The sequence below is a fragment of the Lissotriton helveticus genome, chromosome 6 (assembly GCF_964261635.1).
Source record: "Lissotriton helveticus chromosome 6, aLisHel1.1, whole genome shotgun sequence".
NCBI classification, from domain to species: domain Eukaryota; kingdom Metazoa; phylum Chordata; class Amphibia; order Caudata; family Salamandridae; genus Lissotriton; species Lissotriton helveticus.
The window spans coordinates 2,103,810,877-2,103,826,706 of NC_136067.1; the positions used below are offsets into that span (position 1 = coordinate 2,103,810,877).

Consider the following 15,830-nt stretch of genomic DNA (forward strand, 5'->3'; position numbering starts at 1 on the left):
GCTGAGAGGCACATTATCATGGCAAATAGGGGAAAGGCATAACCCGCCTCCATCGACCAGTCCTGAAGGAAGGCGTCTGTGTCCGCTCCCGGAGGGTCCGGCTTCCAACTGAAAAACCTGGGAAGCTGGTGATCCAGGCGAGAGGTGAAAATATCCACCAAGAAAGGGCCTGAAGGGCGTGCAACCTCTTGGAAAACTCTGGGTTCGAGTTGGCAGAGGCTCATCAGACCTTACCCGGAAGGTTCTCGGCTGTCACAAAGACATTGTTCGAGGCAAAAGGTCCAGATTTCCTTGTCCATACCTGCTAGCACCTTGGATTTTGTGCTACCCAGGTGGTTTATGTAGCAGACCACAGAGATATTGTCCATCTTGAGGAGGACATTGCAGCTGACCTTGTCTTTCGTCCAGCATTTGATAGCGAAGGAGCCTGCCAACAGTTTTAGGCAATTGATGTGAAGCCGTTGCTCGTCCATGGACCACTTTCCTCCTGTAAAGGAGTCCCCACAGCGTACTCCCCAGCCTGATTTGCTGGCATCCGACTACTTGACCATGTCCAGGACTGAGCTGAAAATGGCCCGCCCGTTCCAGGTCTCCATATGGTCCAGCCACCACCGCATCTCTAACCTTACCTCGTCCGTGGGAGGAACCTGTCCCGCATACTCCAGGCCCTTTCTTAGATTGGTGGCTTTGAGCCTTGAAAGGCTCTGTAATGGGGAGGCCCTGGAAGGATGGCCTGTATGGAGGACGATAGGAGGCCTAAAATCCTGGCAACTTGCCAGAGGGAAATAGTGGATCTGGCCGAATGTATGACGTTACATTGCATACATTCACAACACGTTTTTTTAAATTGTGTTTGTTCCCACGCAAGTCGTTACAACGACATGTGCTGGAGGGCACTGGACTTAGGAATAGTATGATTTACAATTCGAACTCCAGCCTACATAAAAGTAGAGAAGGTGTTGGTATAGTAAAGGATACTACATTCTTAGTTTAGAGTGCCATCCAGCGCAAGTCATTCTAACGACTTGCAATGTAATGACCGCAATGTAAACATACTGCGGTGTAATGACCGCGTTGTAAAGATCGTTCTCCATCTGGCCAGGGTTCTCGTGAGTTCCAGACGAATCTTGGAAGCCTTCCTGGAAGGGAGACGCCTTGTTGACTGAGTCTATGACAAAGCCCAGGAACGTATTTTGCCTGGTCGGGGTGAGAAGGTACTTCTTCTCGTTGATAACAAACCAGAGGCCCTGCAACAGAGCTGCCATCGTTTTCAGTTGGTCTGTAAGCAATGCTGGGGACTGAGCCAAAAGGAGGAGGTCGTTTAAGTATATAATGAGGCGGAAGCCCCAAACCCTGAGATACTCTATCGCTGGCTTGAGTACCTTGGTGAAGTACCAAGATGCGGGCGACAGACCGGCAGCAAGTGTTGTGAACTCATACACTTGGCCTCTTCACTGAAACTGAAGAAACCTGCGGTGTGGTGAAAAAATTGAGATGGCCAGGTACGTGTCCTTTAGATCCAGTCACACCATCCAGTCGTCTGGTCGCAGGAGGTCGCGCAGCAGGTGGATCCCCACCATTATGAAATGGCGGTACACCAACCAGCTGTTAAACTCCTTTAGGTTGATTACTGGGCATTGACCCCCATCTGTTTTGTCCACTAAGAAAATGTTGCTTAGAAAACCCCTTGAATGGAGGGAGGAGTAAGCAATCGCCCCTTTGTGTAATAGGTCCTGTACTTCTTTGTCTACCAGGGCGTTCTGGGCTCCCGTAAAGACCAGTGGACGGGGGCGGGACTCTTGTACTGGGGTCCCGTAAAACTCTATGTGAAAAACCCTGATGTTCTGCAAAACCCATGAGTCAGAAGTGACAGCATCCCTTTTGTTCGTGAACAGTGCCAGCCTGCCCCCATCCTGCAACTGTGGGTAAAGGGAGAGTCTCACCTGATTGGGTCTGGAAGTGACCTCTGGTTGCGCCTCTGGAGACTCTGTACCTGTTGTTTCTCCTTGAATGGAAGAACTCCTGTCTGGGCTGTTCTTGCGTCTTCTTGAAGCCTCTGACAGGGGCTTGGGTGTAGAAATAGCCGGTCGAGCACCCTCTGCCACAACCGGCCACAACTAAAACTTTTGGGTGGAACACCCTTTTAATGGAAGGCTGAGCTTTATCCAAAGTGGTGAAGATTAAGACAAATTTTGTGAGTTTCTTGACAAAGGGTTGTCCGAAGAGCCCCCCATCAGCCACAGCACCCGCCTCCGAGGAAGCCAAATCCCCTACTTTGGGGTCCACTTTCAGCAACAAGGAGCGTCTCCTCTCAGCCGAGAGGGCATGATCAGCATTGCCCAGGAACAAAATGGCACGCTGGTCTCAGCCTGACACAGATTGAGGAGAAAGCGCGGAACCGGAAGCTTTGGCCTCCTCCGCAAGATCCAAGATTATCGTGAGGGAGCCACAAGCGTCCAAAAGTTTGTCCTGGGAAGCTTTCCAGGACCTATCAATTCCTTTTTTGGGATCACGAATATATTTCTGGAGAAAGGTAGCCATTCGAGCATCTATTCCAGGTTTGACTGTCACCTTGCCCGCAAGGGCGGGACGCGGGCATTCCACCCGTAGCAGGCTCTAACCTCCGTTTCTAGGGGTTTTCTCATGCGGCTCAACACAAACTGTGCCACCTTATCTCCCGGAGGCCACTCCGTGGAACGAGGGTGCTGGAGATCCTCCACTCTTGGCTGGAAGCCAGGGCCTGGAAGGGACGTCCCCCCCTGCAGGGATAAGGAAATCACCTCATCTAGTGTCGATAGTGGCAAGTGAGAAGCGCGCCCGAGGAAGGCCTTTCTAAGGCGTTCAAATGCCCCCAGATCGACAGCAGCCTCCTGCTGCTGCTTACGGGGGCGCGGGATGGGGGGGCGTTCCCCCGAGGCAAGGCCTCCTGCATAGGAGTAAGCAATCCGCATAATGCGTCTTTCAAAGAACCCCATGGATGCTGCGACTGCCTGGTGGATGGAGGCATCGAACATAATCCCCTTCCATTGCAAACTATGTACCAACACTAGAGGTACACCCAGCACAGAAAGTTGGCAAATCAGTGGTTCAAGAGCTTTGGCAGGTCTGAAAACCCTCTATTTGGGCTGCGTAACTGCAGGAATATGGGTAACAAGCACCCTAGGGGCTTCTCAACCACAAATCGGGGGTAATAGTGTGCCTGGGCCGAGCCCCATTTAAATGAGAGCCTTAAATGTGTACTCAGAAGGGTACTCGTTTGCGTTACATACCCGATACAGGCGCCAGGCTGCTTAAATACAGACCCGGGATCACCCAGGCGTAAAGGCTTCCAGGCGCAGGCTGCAGCTTGGCGGGGAACGCACTGACAGGAATATGCGATCCCGCCGAGCAATGAGACGTGAGTCGCGCTACACAGGTGCTTTCTAGCGGCCCTCAGGGCTACCGCAGAGCCCACAATAACACAGCTGCGAAAGGAGCGATAAGAGATGCTCCCGCAGCTGTGAAGACTGTGGTGAGCTCGCTGCTAATAAGGAAAGCGCTCGCGCTGCAAGGAAAAAAGCAATATGCAATACAATCAAGCAGAAAGAAACAGCATCAAGCCATGAATACAGAAAACAACTTAACTGCAGGTGGAGCAGGAGAATTAAAAAAACGTATCCCAGCAGCCCCTAACCTTTCAGGACGTGTACCTCTGCCTATTGGTTGACCTCTGTGTTATATTTCACTTTGTGTGTATAAAGATACCTTGTTATCATTTGTCGTACATTCCAGTTCCATTGGAATCTGGAGCTGGAATCTTAGACATCTGGACAGCAGTTGCACTTGACACTTTTGCTGGTATGACTGCTTCCAGTTGCTGTGCTGTATTTACAATAAATCTTTTTAATCACAGAATTTGTTCCAGGAAAACATTTTTTATGGCAGATTTTATGTCACGTCATCCTTGTGAGACACAGTCTTCACAAAATAATGATGATTTGGAAATTGTCACCACCATTCAGGATGTGGTAGTTGGTGCTTTTTCTGATATTTCAGAGGATACATGGAAATCTAGTGACAACAATGATCCTTTGTGGCAATTAGTTAAGAAGTATATTCTGGAAGGCTGGCAAACAAGAAAGAATATTAGTGAAGATCTTCAATCAATCAAACAATTTGTAGAGCGCGCTACTCACCCGTTAGGGTCTCAAGGCGCTGGGAGAGAGGGGAGTCGCTACTGCTCGAACAGACAGGTCTTGAGTTGTTTCCTGAAGGAGAGATGGTCCTGGGTCAGCCGTAGGGGGGTGGGGAGGGAGTTCCAGGTCTTGGCCGCTGGATAGGAGAAGGATCTTCCTCCGGCAGTGGCTTTGGGAATTCGGGGGACGGCGGCGAGGGCGAGGCTGGTGGAGCGGAGCTGGCGGGTGGGTGTGTAGAATGTGAGGCGGCTGTTGAGGTATTTGGGGCCCATGTCATGGAGAGCCTTGTGTGCATGGGTGAGGAGTCTGAACGTGATCCTCTTGCTGACGTGGAGCCAGTGCAGGTCTTTCAGATGGGCAGAGATGTGGCTGTGACGGGGGATGTCCAGGATGAGTCATGCAGAGGCGTTCTGTATGCGCTGGAGTCTTTTCTGGAGTTTGGCTGTGGTTCAAGCGTAGAGGGTGTTCCCGTAGTCCAGTCGGCTGGTGACGAGGGCCTGGGTGACCGTCTTCTTGGTGTCGGTGGGGATCCACCGGAAGATCTTTCTGAGCATGCGCAGGGTGTTGAAACAGGATGATGAGACGGCGTTGACTTGCTTGGTCATCGTGAGTGATGAGTCCAGGCTGAAGCCCAGGTTGCGTGCATGGTCCGTGGACTTGCGGGCGTTGCCCAGTGCGTAGGGCCACCAGTAGTCGTCCCAGGCAGAGGGGCATGGTCCCAGGATGAGGACTTCCGTCTTGTCTGAGTTCAGTTTCAGACGGCTGAGCTTCATCCATTCCGGGACGTCTTTCATTCCTTCCTGGAGGTTGGCTCTGGCAGTGGCGCGGTCATTGGTGAGGGAGAGGATCAGCTGGGTGTCGTCAGCGTAGGAGATGATGTTGATGTTGTGTTGGCGTGCGATGGCTGCGAGAGGGCTCATGTAGATGTTGAAGAGGGTGGGACTGAGCGAGGATCCTTGAGAAACGCCGCAGATGACTTCGGTGGCCGTGGATCGGAAGGGGGGGAAGCGGACTCTTTGGGTTTTTCCGGCGAGGAACGAGATGATCCATTCCAGGGCCGTTCCTTGGATTCCGGAGTTGCTGAGGCGTTGTATCAGGGTGCAGTGACATACGGTGTCGAAGGCTGCTGAGAGGTCTAGGAGGATGAGGGCAGCTATGTCCCCGTTGTCGAGCAGGGACCTGATGTCATCGGTAGCTGCGATGAGGGCGGTTTCAGTGCTGTGGTTTGCTTGAAAGCCAGACTGCGAGGGGTCAAGGGATCCATTAGTCTCGAGGAAGGCGAAGAGTTGATTTTTGAAGGTCTTCTCGATGACTTTGGCCGGAAAAGGGAGGAGCGAGATGGGGCGGAAGTTCTTGAGGTCCGTGGGGTCCGCGGTGGGTTTCTTCAGGAGGGCGCTGAGCTCGGCATGTTTCCAGCTCTCCGGGAAGGTGGCAGATGCGAAGGAGCTGTTAATGATGTCCCGGAGTTGGTTTGCGATGATGGAGTCGGCTTTGTTGAAGATGTGGTGTGGACAGGGGTCGGTTGGGGAGCCGGAGTAGATGGTGTTCATCATGCGGGTGGTGTCTTTGGTGCTGACCGGGGTCCAGGTCCAGAAGGTGGTGGTGGGGGGTGCTGGTTCGGTCGTAGGGTGCGTGGTCTGTTCGCCGAAGCTGTTGTGTATGTCGGCGATCTTGCAGTGGAAGAACGAGGCGAGTAAATCGCAGAGGTCTTGCGAGGGTGTGATGTCGTTGTTGCAGGCGCTGGGGTTGGAGAACTCTTTAACGATGCTGAGGAGTTCCTTGCTGTTGTGGGTGTTGTTGTCCAATCATTCTTTGAATGTTGTCCTTTTGGTGGTGCGGATCAGCTGGTGATGTTTGCGGGTGGCGTCCTTGAGGGCTGTCATGTTTTCTCCTGTCTGGTCGCGGCACCAGGCTTTTGCGAGGGTGCGGCAGGTTTTCTTGGAGCGTTTGAGGTCATTGGTGAACCATGAGGTTTTCTGGCTTCCGGGTCTGCTGGGAGGGTTCTTCAGTGGTGCCAGGTCGTTGGCGCAGTTGGTGAGCCACTGTGTGAAGTTGCGGGCTGCTTTGTTGGGGTCCATCGTGTTGGTGGGAGGGTTCCGGCTGAGGGAGGTGGTGAGCTGGTCGGCGGTGATCTTGCTCCAGCTTCTGCGGGGAACCTGTTGCGGGTGGTGGAGGGATGTGGTTCTCCTGAAGTTGAAGTGGACGCAGCTGTGATCTGTCCAGTGTAGTCCGGTGGAGTGGCTGAAGGAGATGTGCTTGCTGGAGGAGAAGATGGGTTCAAGCGTGTGGCCGGCGTAGTGGGTGGGGGTATTCACCAGTTGCTTGAGTCCGAGGTTGGCGAGGTTGTCCAGCAGGGCGGCGGTATTGCTGTCATTGTTGTTCTCGAGGTGGAAGTTGAGGTCCCCTAGGAGAATGTAGTTAGAGGAGGTGAGGGCGTGCGGGCTGACGAAGTCTGCGATGGCTTCGCTGAATTGTGTGCATGGTCCCAGGGGTCTGTAGATGAGAGTGCCTCTGAGGGTGGTCTTAGAATCGGTGTGTATCTGGAAGTGAAGGTGCTCGGCGGCGGTGAGGGTGTCGTCGGAGTTGGTCGTAATGCAGATGGTGTTTATGTGGACGATGGCGATGCCTCCTCCGGTTTGGTTGACGTGGTCCCTCTGGGTGATCTTGTAGCCATCTGGGATGGTTATGGCGATGTCAGGGGCTGAGGAGGTGTTCATCCAGGTTTCTGTGAGGAAGGCGACGTCTGGTGATGTTGTGTCGAGGAGGTTCCAGAGTTCGACGGCGTGCCTGTGGACGGAGCGGGTGTTGAGCAGGATGCACTTGAGGTGATCGTTGCTGGCGCTTGGCTTGGCGGGTGTGGTACAGGTTCAGAGGCATGTAAATTTTCAGGCTTGGCAGGTGAAGGGTCCGTGGGTGCGTTTCGGGGTGGCTCGGTGGCAGGCGGGGTTCCGGCCGGCGTTGAGTGCGTGGACGGTGGAGGCGTCGTAAGTCCGACGGGTGGGCTGGCATCGACGAGGGGCAGGGGTCCTGGTCCTGGGCGCGGTCCAGGTGTGGACGGGCGTAGAAGGGCTTGCTTTTGGTGCGCCTTCGGCGCGCCCGCTGCGCGCGTCCGCTGCGCTTCCATGCGGCTTTCTCCATAAGAGGACAAGTGGGGGGGAGGAGCAGCTGGGAGGGGGGAGTGGGGCGGGCTATGGGCGAGGGAAGGGAAGGGATTACATCTTATGCCCGTGTTTAATGTAGCAGATGATTTAGAACTAGAAGGTGATATTGTATATAAAAATGGTAAATGTGTGCCACCTACTGGTGTGCGGGAAGTGATTTTGAAGTTAGCACATATGTCGCATCCAGGAATGTCAGGTATGAAACGATTAAGAAGATCTTACTTTTGGTGGCCAGGGATGGATCGTATGGCAGATAGGGTAGTTAGAGAGTGCAATGTTTGTATTTCAAGTGAAAAAATTATTAAAGTCAATGTACCTCCCCTTAAGACTAAGGACTGGCCAGAGAAACCTTGGAAAAAACTGGCATTTGATATATCTGGTCCATTTATGAATTTTCCTTCAGATTCACGTTACGCATTGGTTGTAGTGGATTATCATTCAAAATGGCCAGAGGTCAAATTAGTTCAAATGGCTACCACCACTAGAGTTTTAGATTTCTTTAAGGAGATTTTTGCAAGGGAAGGTTGTCCCTCAACTATTGTTACAGATAATGGGGTCCAATTGATTTCAAAAGATATGGAAGATTATCTCAAATGTCACAATTTAAAACATGTCACCACGTCACTTTATGCACCACATGAAAACGGTCAAGTGGAACGTTTGAATCGTGTGTTGAAGGGCTACATTGCTGATGTTCTAATACAAAGGGGTGACTGAAAAGATTTATTAAGGGATATATTGTGGATGTATAGAATCACTCCATATTCTATTACAGAAGTCAGACCATTCCGTCTTTTGAAGGGTAGTGATCCTGCTTCCAATATTTGTCCATGGTGGCTTAAAGAGAAATGTAAAAATAACATAAGGAATGATGATAATAAGAATGATACCAGCATTAGAATAAAGGAAAAACAAAACAAATACAAAGAATGGTATAATAAGAAGTAGAATACCATGGAGCATAATTTTAAGATAGGTGAATGGGTGAGAATTTAGAAACCTGGTTTTATAGGTAATGGTATGAGTAGATTTGCTAGACCAATTAAGATCACCAAGGTTGTTAAAAATTCTATCATAACTCAAGATGGTAAATTGTGGAATGTCAGACGGGTCTCTAATTGTCCTGAGAATTTTAGGAATATGAATGTTCTTCTGAATGTCTACAATGCTGACTTGGATTGTAATATGGATATTCATAATGGGTCACATGGTTGTCAACACAATGGTCATGATTCTGTATTTTCATATAATGATTCTGTTGCTTACAGTGTTAAAGACTCTACACGAATGTTACCGTCCAAAAATGTGAGCTTTGTTAGATAGATGGTTATTTTCGTTTTTGTTTTATTTTATATATATTTTTTTATATATAAGGGAGATATGTTATATTTCATTTTGTGTGTATAAAGATACCTTGTTATCATTTGTTGTACATTCCAGGTCCATTGGAATCTGGAGCTGAAATCCTAGACATCTGGACAGCAGTTGCACTTGGCTCTTTTGCTGGTATGACTGCTTCCAGTTGCTGTACTGTATTTACAATAAATCTTTTTAATCACAGCTGGATTATATTGGATTCTTTCTCTCTGTTACTGATCTTTCCCGATGTTCCATTGGAAAGAGAGTTTTTTTCTGTTAAAGTTGAATACTGCTGGTGATGGAAAATAAAGAATGTAGAGCATAATCCTCACCTCCGGTTCTGCCATAGAATTGATGTTGACTTTTCCTGACTGCCACATAAAACCTGGCAGTAAAGGGTAGATATGGCTATTAGGAAGTACTGATGTGCCCCTGCCAGCAAATATCTTTATGGAACCACTCATCAAGATGAGGGTAAATGAAATTCATTGTCCTTCTGAGATACATTAAAACCACTGCCATGAACTCTGTAAAAGAACTTGGAGGGACTGAACCGCAGCACCCTGTATTGTTAGTGGTTGTCACTTAGTAAGAGCGTTAAGAATCTTTGATACTCCACCTCAGTCAGGATATGGAGGTGGGAGTCTTACAGATCTATGTTGGAGAATCAATCTTCTCGGTGAAGCTGAGGGTAGATTTGATGAAGAGGGAGCATCTTTGTGTTTAAAGAGCATTATTGAAACAAATAAAAAGCAAGGTACAGAATTTATGATAAGAGATGATAAAAGAAGTACAAAGGGCAACAAGAAATATATATATGAAAAACAAAAGATTAAAACATTATAATTCATAAATTATACAAACCTAAAACCAATGTTAATAACAGAGTAAAACAAATGTGTACCGTATAAAATGAGCACTTTTAAAATTTTATAAAGGATGAAGAAAAAAGGAAAGAAAAGAGGATTGGAAAAAGAAAATGAAAGAAAGAAAGAAAGAAAGACAAAGTGCCTAGAGCACATAGAATCACTGGGACCCCAAGGAATCACCCCAGGAGAGAATATTGGGACCCCACGGAGGATGGGTGCAGTGTGTGAACGTGGATACGGGCTCCGTACAATGCTATGGGAATTGCGTTTACCGTTTTACAATTTAAGTACACTTTGGAGAGGACTTCAAGCAAGACAAATGAGAACTAGAAGATTCTAAGGCCAACCCACGTGTGGATACCAAGGTACCCAAGTTACCTATCCCAGAGGAGCCGGGTTCATAGGGGTCAAGTGGTGTCGAAAACCCTCGTCGTTTTCAATAGCGTGCTGAGAAGTACTGCTGCGTGGAAGTAGAAAGTGTCCGAAGGAACACAATCCTGGATTTGAGGTGAGGGACAGAGTCAGGGTCACTTCATGTGAACAGGGGCTCAGTAGGTCAATGCCCACCGATGTTGGGTGCTTCAGGTGAGATAGGTGCTGCTTGACTCTTCAGCCACGAGGACCACGAGATGTCGAGGATGACCAAAGTCCGGAGGTGAGCTGTCCCATGAAGGATGTCGAGTGCTGAAGGGTCGATGTCCAGATGGAACCCCAAACAAGTCTTGGCAAGGCAACCCAGGCGGAAAGAGGAAACAGGGTACGGTGTGGACCAGCAAGGTCCAGGGGACTCCCCAAGCAGTGGAGAGTCTGTAGCAACCAGGTAAGGCCACAAAATCAAGTGATGACCCTCACCAGGACCCAGAGGCCAACGGACCAGGGATCATGAGGAGACCTCAAGCAGGATTACAAAGTACAGGCCCATGGAGCACACAGTGCGAGGAGGCCGGAGATCTTCGGAGGAAATACTGCTCGGGTCGGGACTACTCAGAGTCCAAAGCACTACTTCAGGAAATGCTAGTCACTATGTGCCTTAGCAAAAGTACACAGTGCACAGTGGTAGGGGTTGTGCCGTCCCCACGAGGGAAACTGGCCTCAGCTTTGCTTGGCAGGGCAGATCGACCTCAAAGACCTTCAGGGACCCACCTCCTGTGTTGCAGAAATCTTCGGAGTCCTTAGAAGATCGGGAGATGCAAACTGGTCAGTTGCGGTTCAGGTGCCTGCTTTGCAGGGGAGTAACTCCTTTACTCCAAAGGAGATTCTTCAGTCGTCCAGTGGTGCAGAGAGTCATCCAGCATTATGCAGACAGTCAAAATACTTGGTTTCTTCTTTGTAGAATCTTGTCCAGGTAAAATGTAAAGTCCTATAACCAGGTATCCCCTTTTATACTCACTGGAAAGGGTAGAACAGATTCAGGGTTCCCTCCTATGGGAGGGGCAGGACAGAGGGGTGGCTACTCCCATGTCCTTTGTGCTTTGTTCTACATTTGACAAACCCTGTCTGCTCGTAACCAATCATGTCAGGAATAACTTTATTAATACGAAGAGCAAGAACATTAGCAAAAATCTTGCAATCTAAATTAAATAAAGAAATAGGGCGATAATTAGCACAAGAAAAAGGATCTTTGTCCTTTTTGGAATTAAACATATCATGGCTTCAAGAAAGGAGCCACGGGCCTCCTTAGGAGAAATAAAGTATTGGAATAAAGATAAGAGGTGAGGGAGGAGAATTTGAGAAAAGCAAGAATTCAACTTTGCCATAAAACCATCCGGGCCAGGGGCTTTCTCTTTAGGTAATTGAGTTAGGGCTGACTTGATTTCAGAGAGGGATAAGTCTTTTTCTAATACAGAACAATAAGGAGAGGGGAAAGAACGAGGAGGTGGTGCTTCAAAAAAAGAATCCAGGGCCGTGTCAGAAGGAGAAGATTCAGGAGTGTATAAGGTCTTATAGAAACCCGTAAAACATTTTAAGATGCCCTCATCTTTAAAATGGTTAACACCATCATCATCTATAATATTAGTTATTTCAGATGTTTGAGATTTTACCTTCAGGAAGTTCACAAGCAGTTTGCCAGCTTTGTTGCAGCAAACTGCTTTAAGTAGGACTCCAGAGCATCTTCCGTCGATTTTCTATTAATTCACAATTTCGCTTGGACTAGTTTCTTAAATGTATCCTCAGTGTTAGAAGAAAAATGGGCATGCTGCAGTTTCTTAATGGAGGCTAAGAAGGAAACTGAGTCTCTGATACATTGTTTCTTTTTAGCAGCAACATAATCAATAATGAAACCTCTGGTTGTAGCCTTAAAGGCATCCCAAATAGTGTGGATAGGGATGTCGGGAGTAACATTCCTGAGAAAGAAGTCCGACAAAAACTCTTTGAAACGCTCCGACAAAGTGAGATCTTTAAGTAAATAATTGTTAAAAAGCCATCTGCGAGGCTTAGAAGGCTCGGAAGGAAGATCTAAATTAATCAGAATGGGGGCATGATCAGAAATAAGAATAGACCCAATGTTAGCATTAGTTAGATTAGGAAGGAGAAGAGGATTAAAAAAAATATAATCTATTGTGGGTGAAGATTTATGAGTAGGGGGAAAAAAGTGTGTTCTAAGGTGTCCGGGTGAAATATCCTCCAAGCAGTATGCCAGCTAGCTCTCAATGGTTGGTAGAAGAATCCCAAGGGCAGAATAGTTATCCCCTCCATGCTTTCAAAGCAATTCTCCACCCTGTTTATTATGGTCCTAACAAAACCTGGAGAACTAAAGGTCAAAACAATGCAATCCCCTGAAGAGATTTGTTAGATTTATTAGATTTCCCCACCCATCCTATACGACGGGTCAGTTTGAATTCTGCAAATAGCAACCTTTTGCTGATGCCTGTTCTAGCACTCAGGAAGTGAATGGATTTGTTCCTCAGGGTTGACCAGTGCTCCATAACTCCTAATGCTAATGTTGGAATATTGGCCAACACCACAATATATGGTGTTGCTTCTGGGGGTAAGTGTAAATTAGAGCACAAGGGACCAGGAGATCTTTGACCACAGAGTTGACTATTTGGGGCTCCTGTATTTCGAGATCCTTCTACAGAGATATTACCAGCCTTAATTGCTTGATTGTTTCTTGTGCTATGTACTGTCTGATTTTGCCTGGTTATTGGCCCTTCTGGGTGATGTCGTATATCAGTACCATTTGTGGATTGGTGTACAGCCCTTGAACAGGAGGAATCAACCTGGCTCGCTAATCCAGGGGCAGGTTCAGAATGCTGTGTCTCACCATCCTTGGCAACACCCCCATCCCTGGCAACACCCCCAGCCACATCTGATCCACCGGCTATAAGGGATACATGAGTATTAGGCAAAGATTTAACCAGACAATGTATCCGTTCCTCAATTTCACTTAGGTTTTTTAAAATAGGGTCTTAGTGAGCTAAAATGACGCCTTCTCATTCTTTCATAAAAAGTCTTCCAACTCTCAAGTGGCTGGAGCTTTCGTATGTACCGCCTAATCCGGTGCTTGTCCTTGGTAGGCCCCTTGGTTGCAATCTATCTCAACATGTTTGCTCCTAATGCCCAGAGGTTAAAAAAAAGAGAGGGCGGGGGGGCGTGGCCAACAGCATGGCCGGTTAGGACGTGCTACTGTGGAGCTCCTGCAGAGCTGCCTCAAGATCCGACAAAATACTGATTCCACCACTCCCCAAAACGACGAGGGGGAGCCCGAATGTGCCCTGCACTAGAGAGCGGCAAGAAATTACAGAAACGGTGGCGTTCTGGGAGAGAAAACAGCTCCAGATTCGCCCGCTCGTGCGCCCCGACTACACCAAGATGGCGGCCGCCAGCACCCGAGGGAGCCGGACGCAGAGCAAGCGGAATCCTTGCTTTGCCGCTTGAAGCTGCTGAGAGTGGGTGACGGTAGGGAGAGCCCGAGCATCCTGAGCGGATCCTGGAGTCGACCCCCCCCCTCTCCCTCGCCCGACTGATACCGAGTGCGGAGGGAAGCACTACACAAAGATGGCGCCCAAAGTCGGGGAAGACCTCCGGCGGAGCTGAGAAGCTCGATCTAGGTACCCGACTCGCTGGCGTGGAGAGGACGGAGGTGACAAGGGGCCTGGTGGAGCGCGGCAGCACCCCTGAGCAGCGCAGCGAGCCACACTCCCTCTGATGGCGGAACATCCAGGGTGCGTGGGTCGCGCCTGCCCGGGTCACGGGACGCTGAGTTGCGGATCGGCGGCGACCCCTTCGCTGTCGGATCTCTCTGTGGGCCTGACCCCCTGTGGGGACCTAGATTCCCAGAACGGAAGAAAGGGACGGGAGGCAGAGCCCGTCACTCGAGAAACACAGCGGCGAAGAGAGAGTAATGCAGGGCCCGGGGGTCTACACGAGCGAAGTTACGCCCCTGTGGGCACACTACTGAGAACGTGGCGTTGAAGGGGCTGCGGCGGTGCAAGGCAAAGGGCCCAGAGTCCTCAACGGACGGCCGCGCCCAGGGGGCTGTGATATAGCGTATAGACCGGCGCTCCCTCTCACTTGAGTCGGCCGGCCCTGGGACTGTGCCGGCTGAGGAGACAATGGGCTCCGAATTTCAGATAGACGCAACCGGATCTACATGAGGTGTCCGAACGCCTGATCCTCGCTGGGGACTGCCAGCACATGTCAGCTCTCGATGTTTACAGGGGTGCAGGGAGCCCGAGATGCGAGGGAAAGGAACAATAGAAGGCAAGAAAAAAGAAAAACTGGCGGTGTATGCTGTATTAGGAGCTAGAAGCCATTAACCCTCCCCAGTTCTGCGGAAGTTGTCTGGGAAGGGATCCGTGCTTCACTACCCACAGGCCTGTCTAACGTACAGAGTGGATAGAGAAGACCCTCGAGCTGATTAGGGCGCTGCGGCGTGAAGCTGGGAGTCTGGGGCCCCGGCGTCGGGAAGGAGACATCGGAAAGGTGGAGGCGGAAGGGCCCCCCCAGGCCTCCTACAGACGTAGACTTGAGCAGCACCTGTGAGAAGATCTGGGCTGTGGAGGCCCCGAAACGCGGGCGAATCACCGTGAGATCACGCCCGACACCAGTCAGGAGAGGGGCAAACAGCTTGCGGAGTGGTCGAATTGCGACACCTCAGTACACCATGGAGAAAAGAGATATACAACCTAAAGGGCCTAAACAAGGCCCAATGGACAACTTCGCCGCGCCGCGCCAGGTGGTAGGTGGACTTCCAACGACCCCGGGCCCACGCTCGGACACCGAACTACTGATGGAGGCCATCCAGGCTTCACGCACTGATATCCAGGAGTCCAGGGCGGCACTGGAGGTCAAGATAGGCGAGGTGGGCTCGGAAGTGACACTCCTGCGACAGGACTTTCGGAATTTGTCCGACAGAGTCACCTCCGCGGAGGCACGGATGGGCGAAGCAGAGGACGCAATCACCACCCTCCGAAAAGACATGGCGGAACTACAGGCCTCCCATCGCCAACTCCTTTGGAAGGTGGATGACGCCGAAAACAGAGCCCGGCGCAACAACCTGCGCTTTGTTGGATTTAGAGAAGAGATTGAGAAGTCAGATACGGTGTCCTTTCTACATACGTGGCTACGGGAAACATTCCCAGCGGCGCACTTCTCGACATGCTTCATAATTGAGAGGGCGCACAGGGCCCTCCTCGCAAAACTGCCAACAGGGGCAAGACCGCGTCCGATTATTGCCCGCTTCCTAAACTTCGCTGACAGGGATTTGATACTAAGAGAGGCGAGGAAGATGGGAGAGATCCGGTTTGAAAACTCACACATCATGATATTCCCAGATTATAGTCAAGAGGTACAAAAGCAGAGACGATCCTTCGATGCGGTGAAGGCTAAACTAAGAGACTTGAAAATCGCATACATGTTACTGTTCTCGGCGAAACTCAAGGTGATATACAATGACCAGACACTCTTCTTTACACACCCGGAGGACGCCTGGCAATGGCTGGAGAAGCGGCCGATTCTTAACAGTAGAGAGCTTGCCAAACAAGATCTGCTAGACAGATCCGTGAGGAACGCGACCCACTGGGAAATTCCAAAGGCCCAGAGACTGAAATCCAGTAGATCCAAGAGGCAAAACCCAGCGACACCATACAGAAGTCGCGGAGCTCTGTCGGCACTAAGAGGGCGCTCCGCCTCACCAAAAGGTACAGCCACAGCAGGGTCGAGATTTGCAGTACTGCACACCACGGCACGCTCGGAGGGCGAAGATGAGGAGGCCCTTGACAGCCGCACGTCGGGAGGGGAGGAGGAGGAAGAAGAGGGACAAT

The 15,830-nt window shown here is 50.0% G+C and overlaps 1 protein-coding gene across 1 annotated transcript in view; it reads right to left on the reverse strand.

The window, feature by feature from the left end:
• LOC144763060 (NACHT, LRR and PYD domains-containing protein 3-like) overlaps positions 1-15,830 on the reverse strand; it is a 421,888-nt gene that overhangs the window by 302,164 nt on the left and 103,894 nt on the right. The window contains exon 3 of the mRNA XM_078648365.1: positions 1,994-2,022. Within this exon, the coding sequence (XP_078504491.1) occupies positions 1,994-2,022 (29 nt within the window). The remainder of the gene's footprint in view (positions 1-1,993; positions 2,023-15,830) is intronic.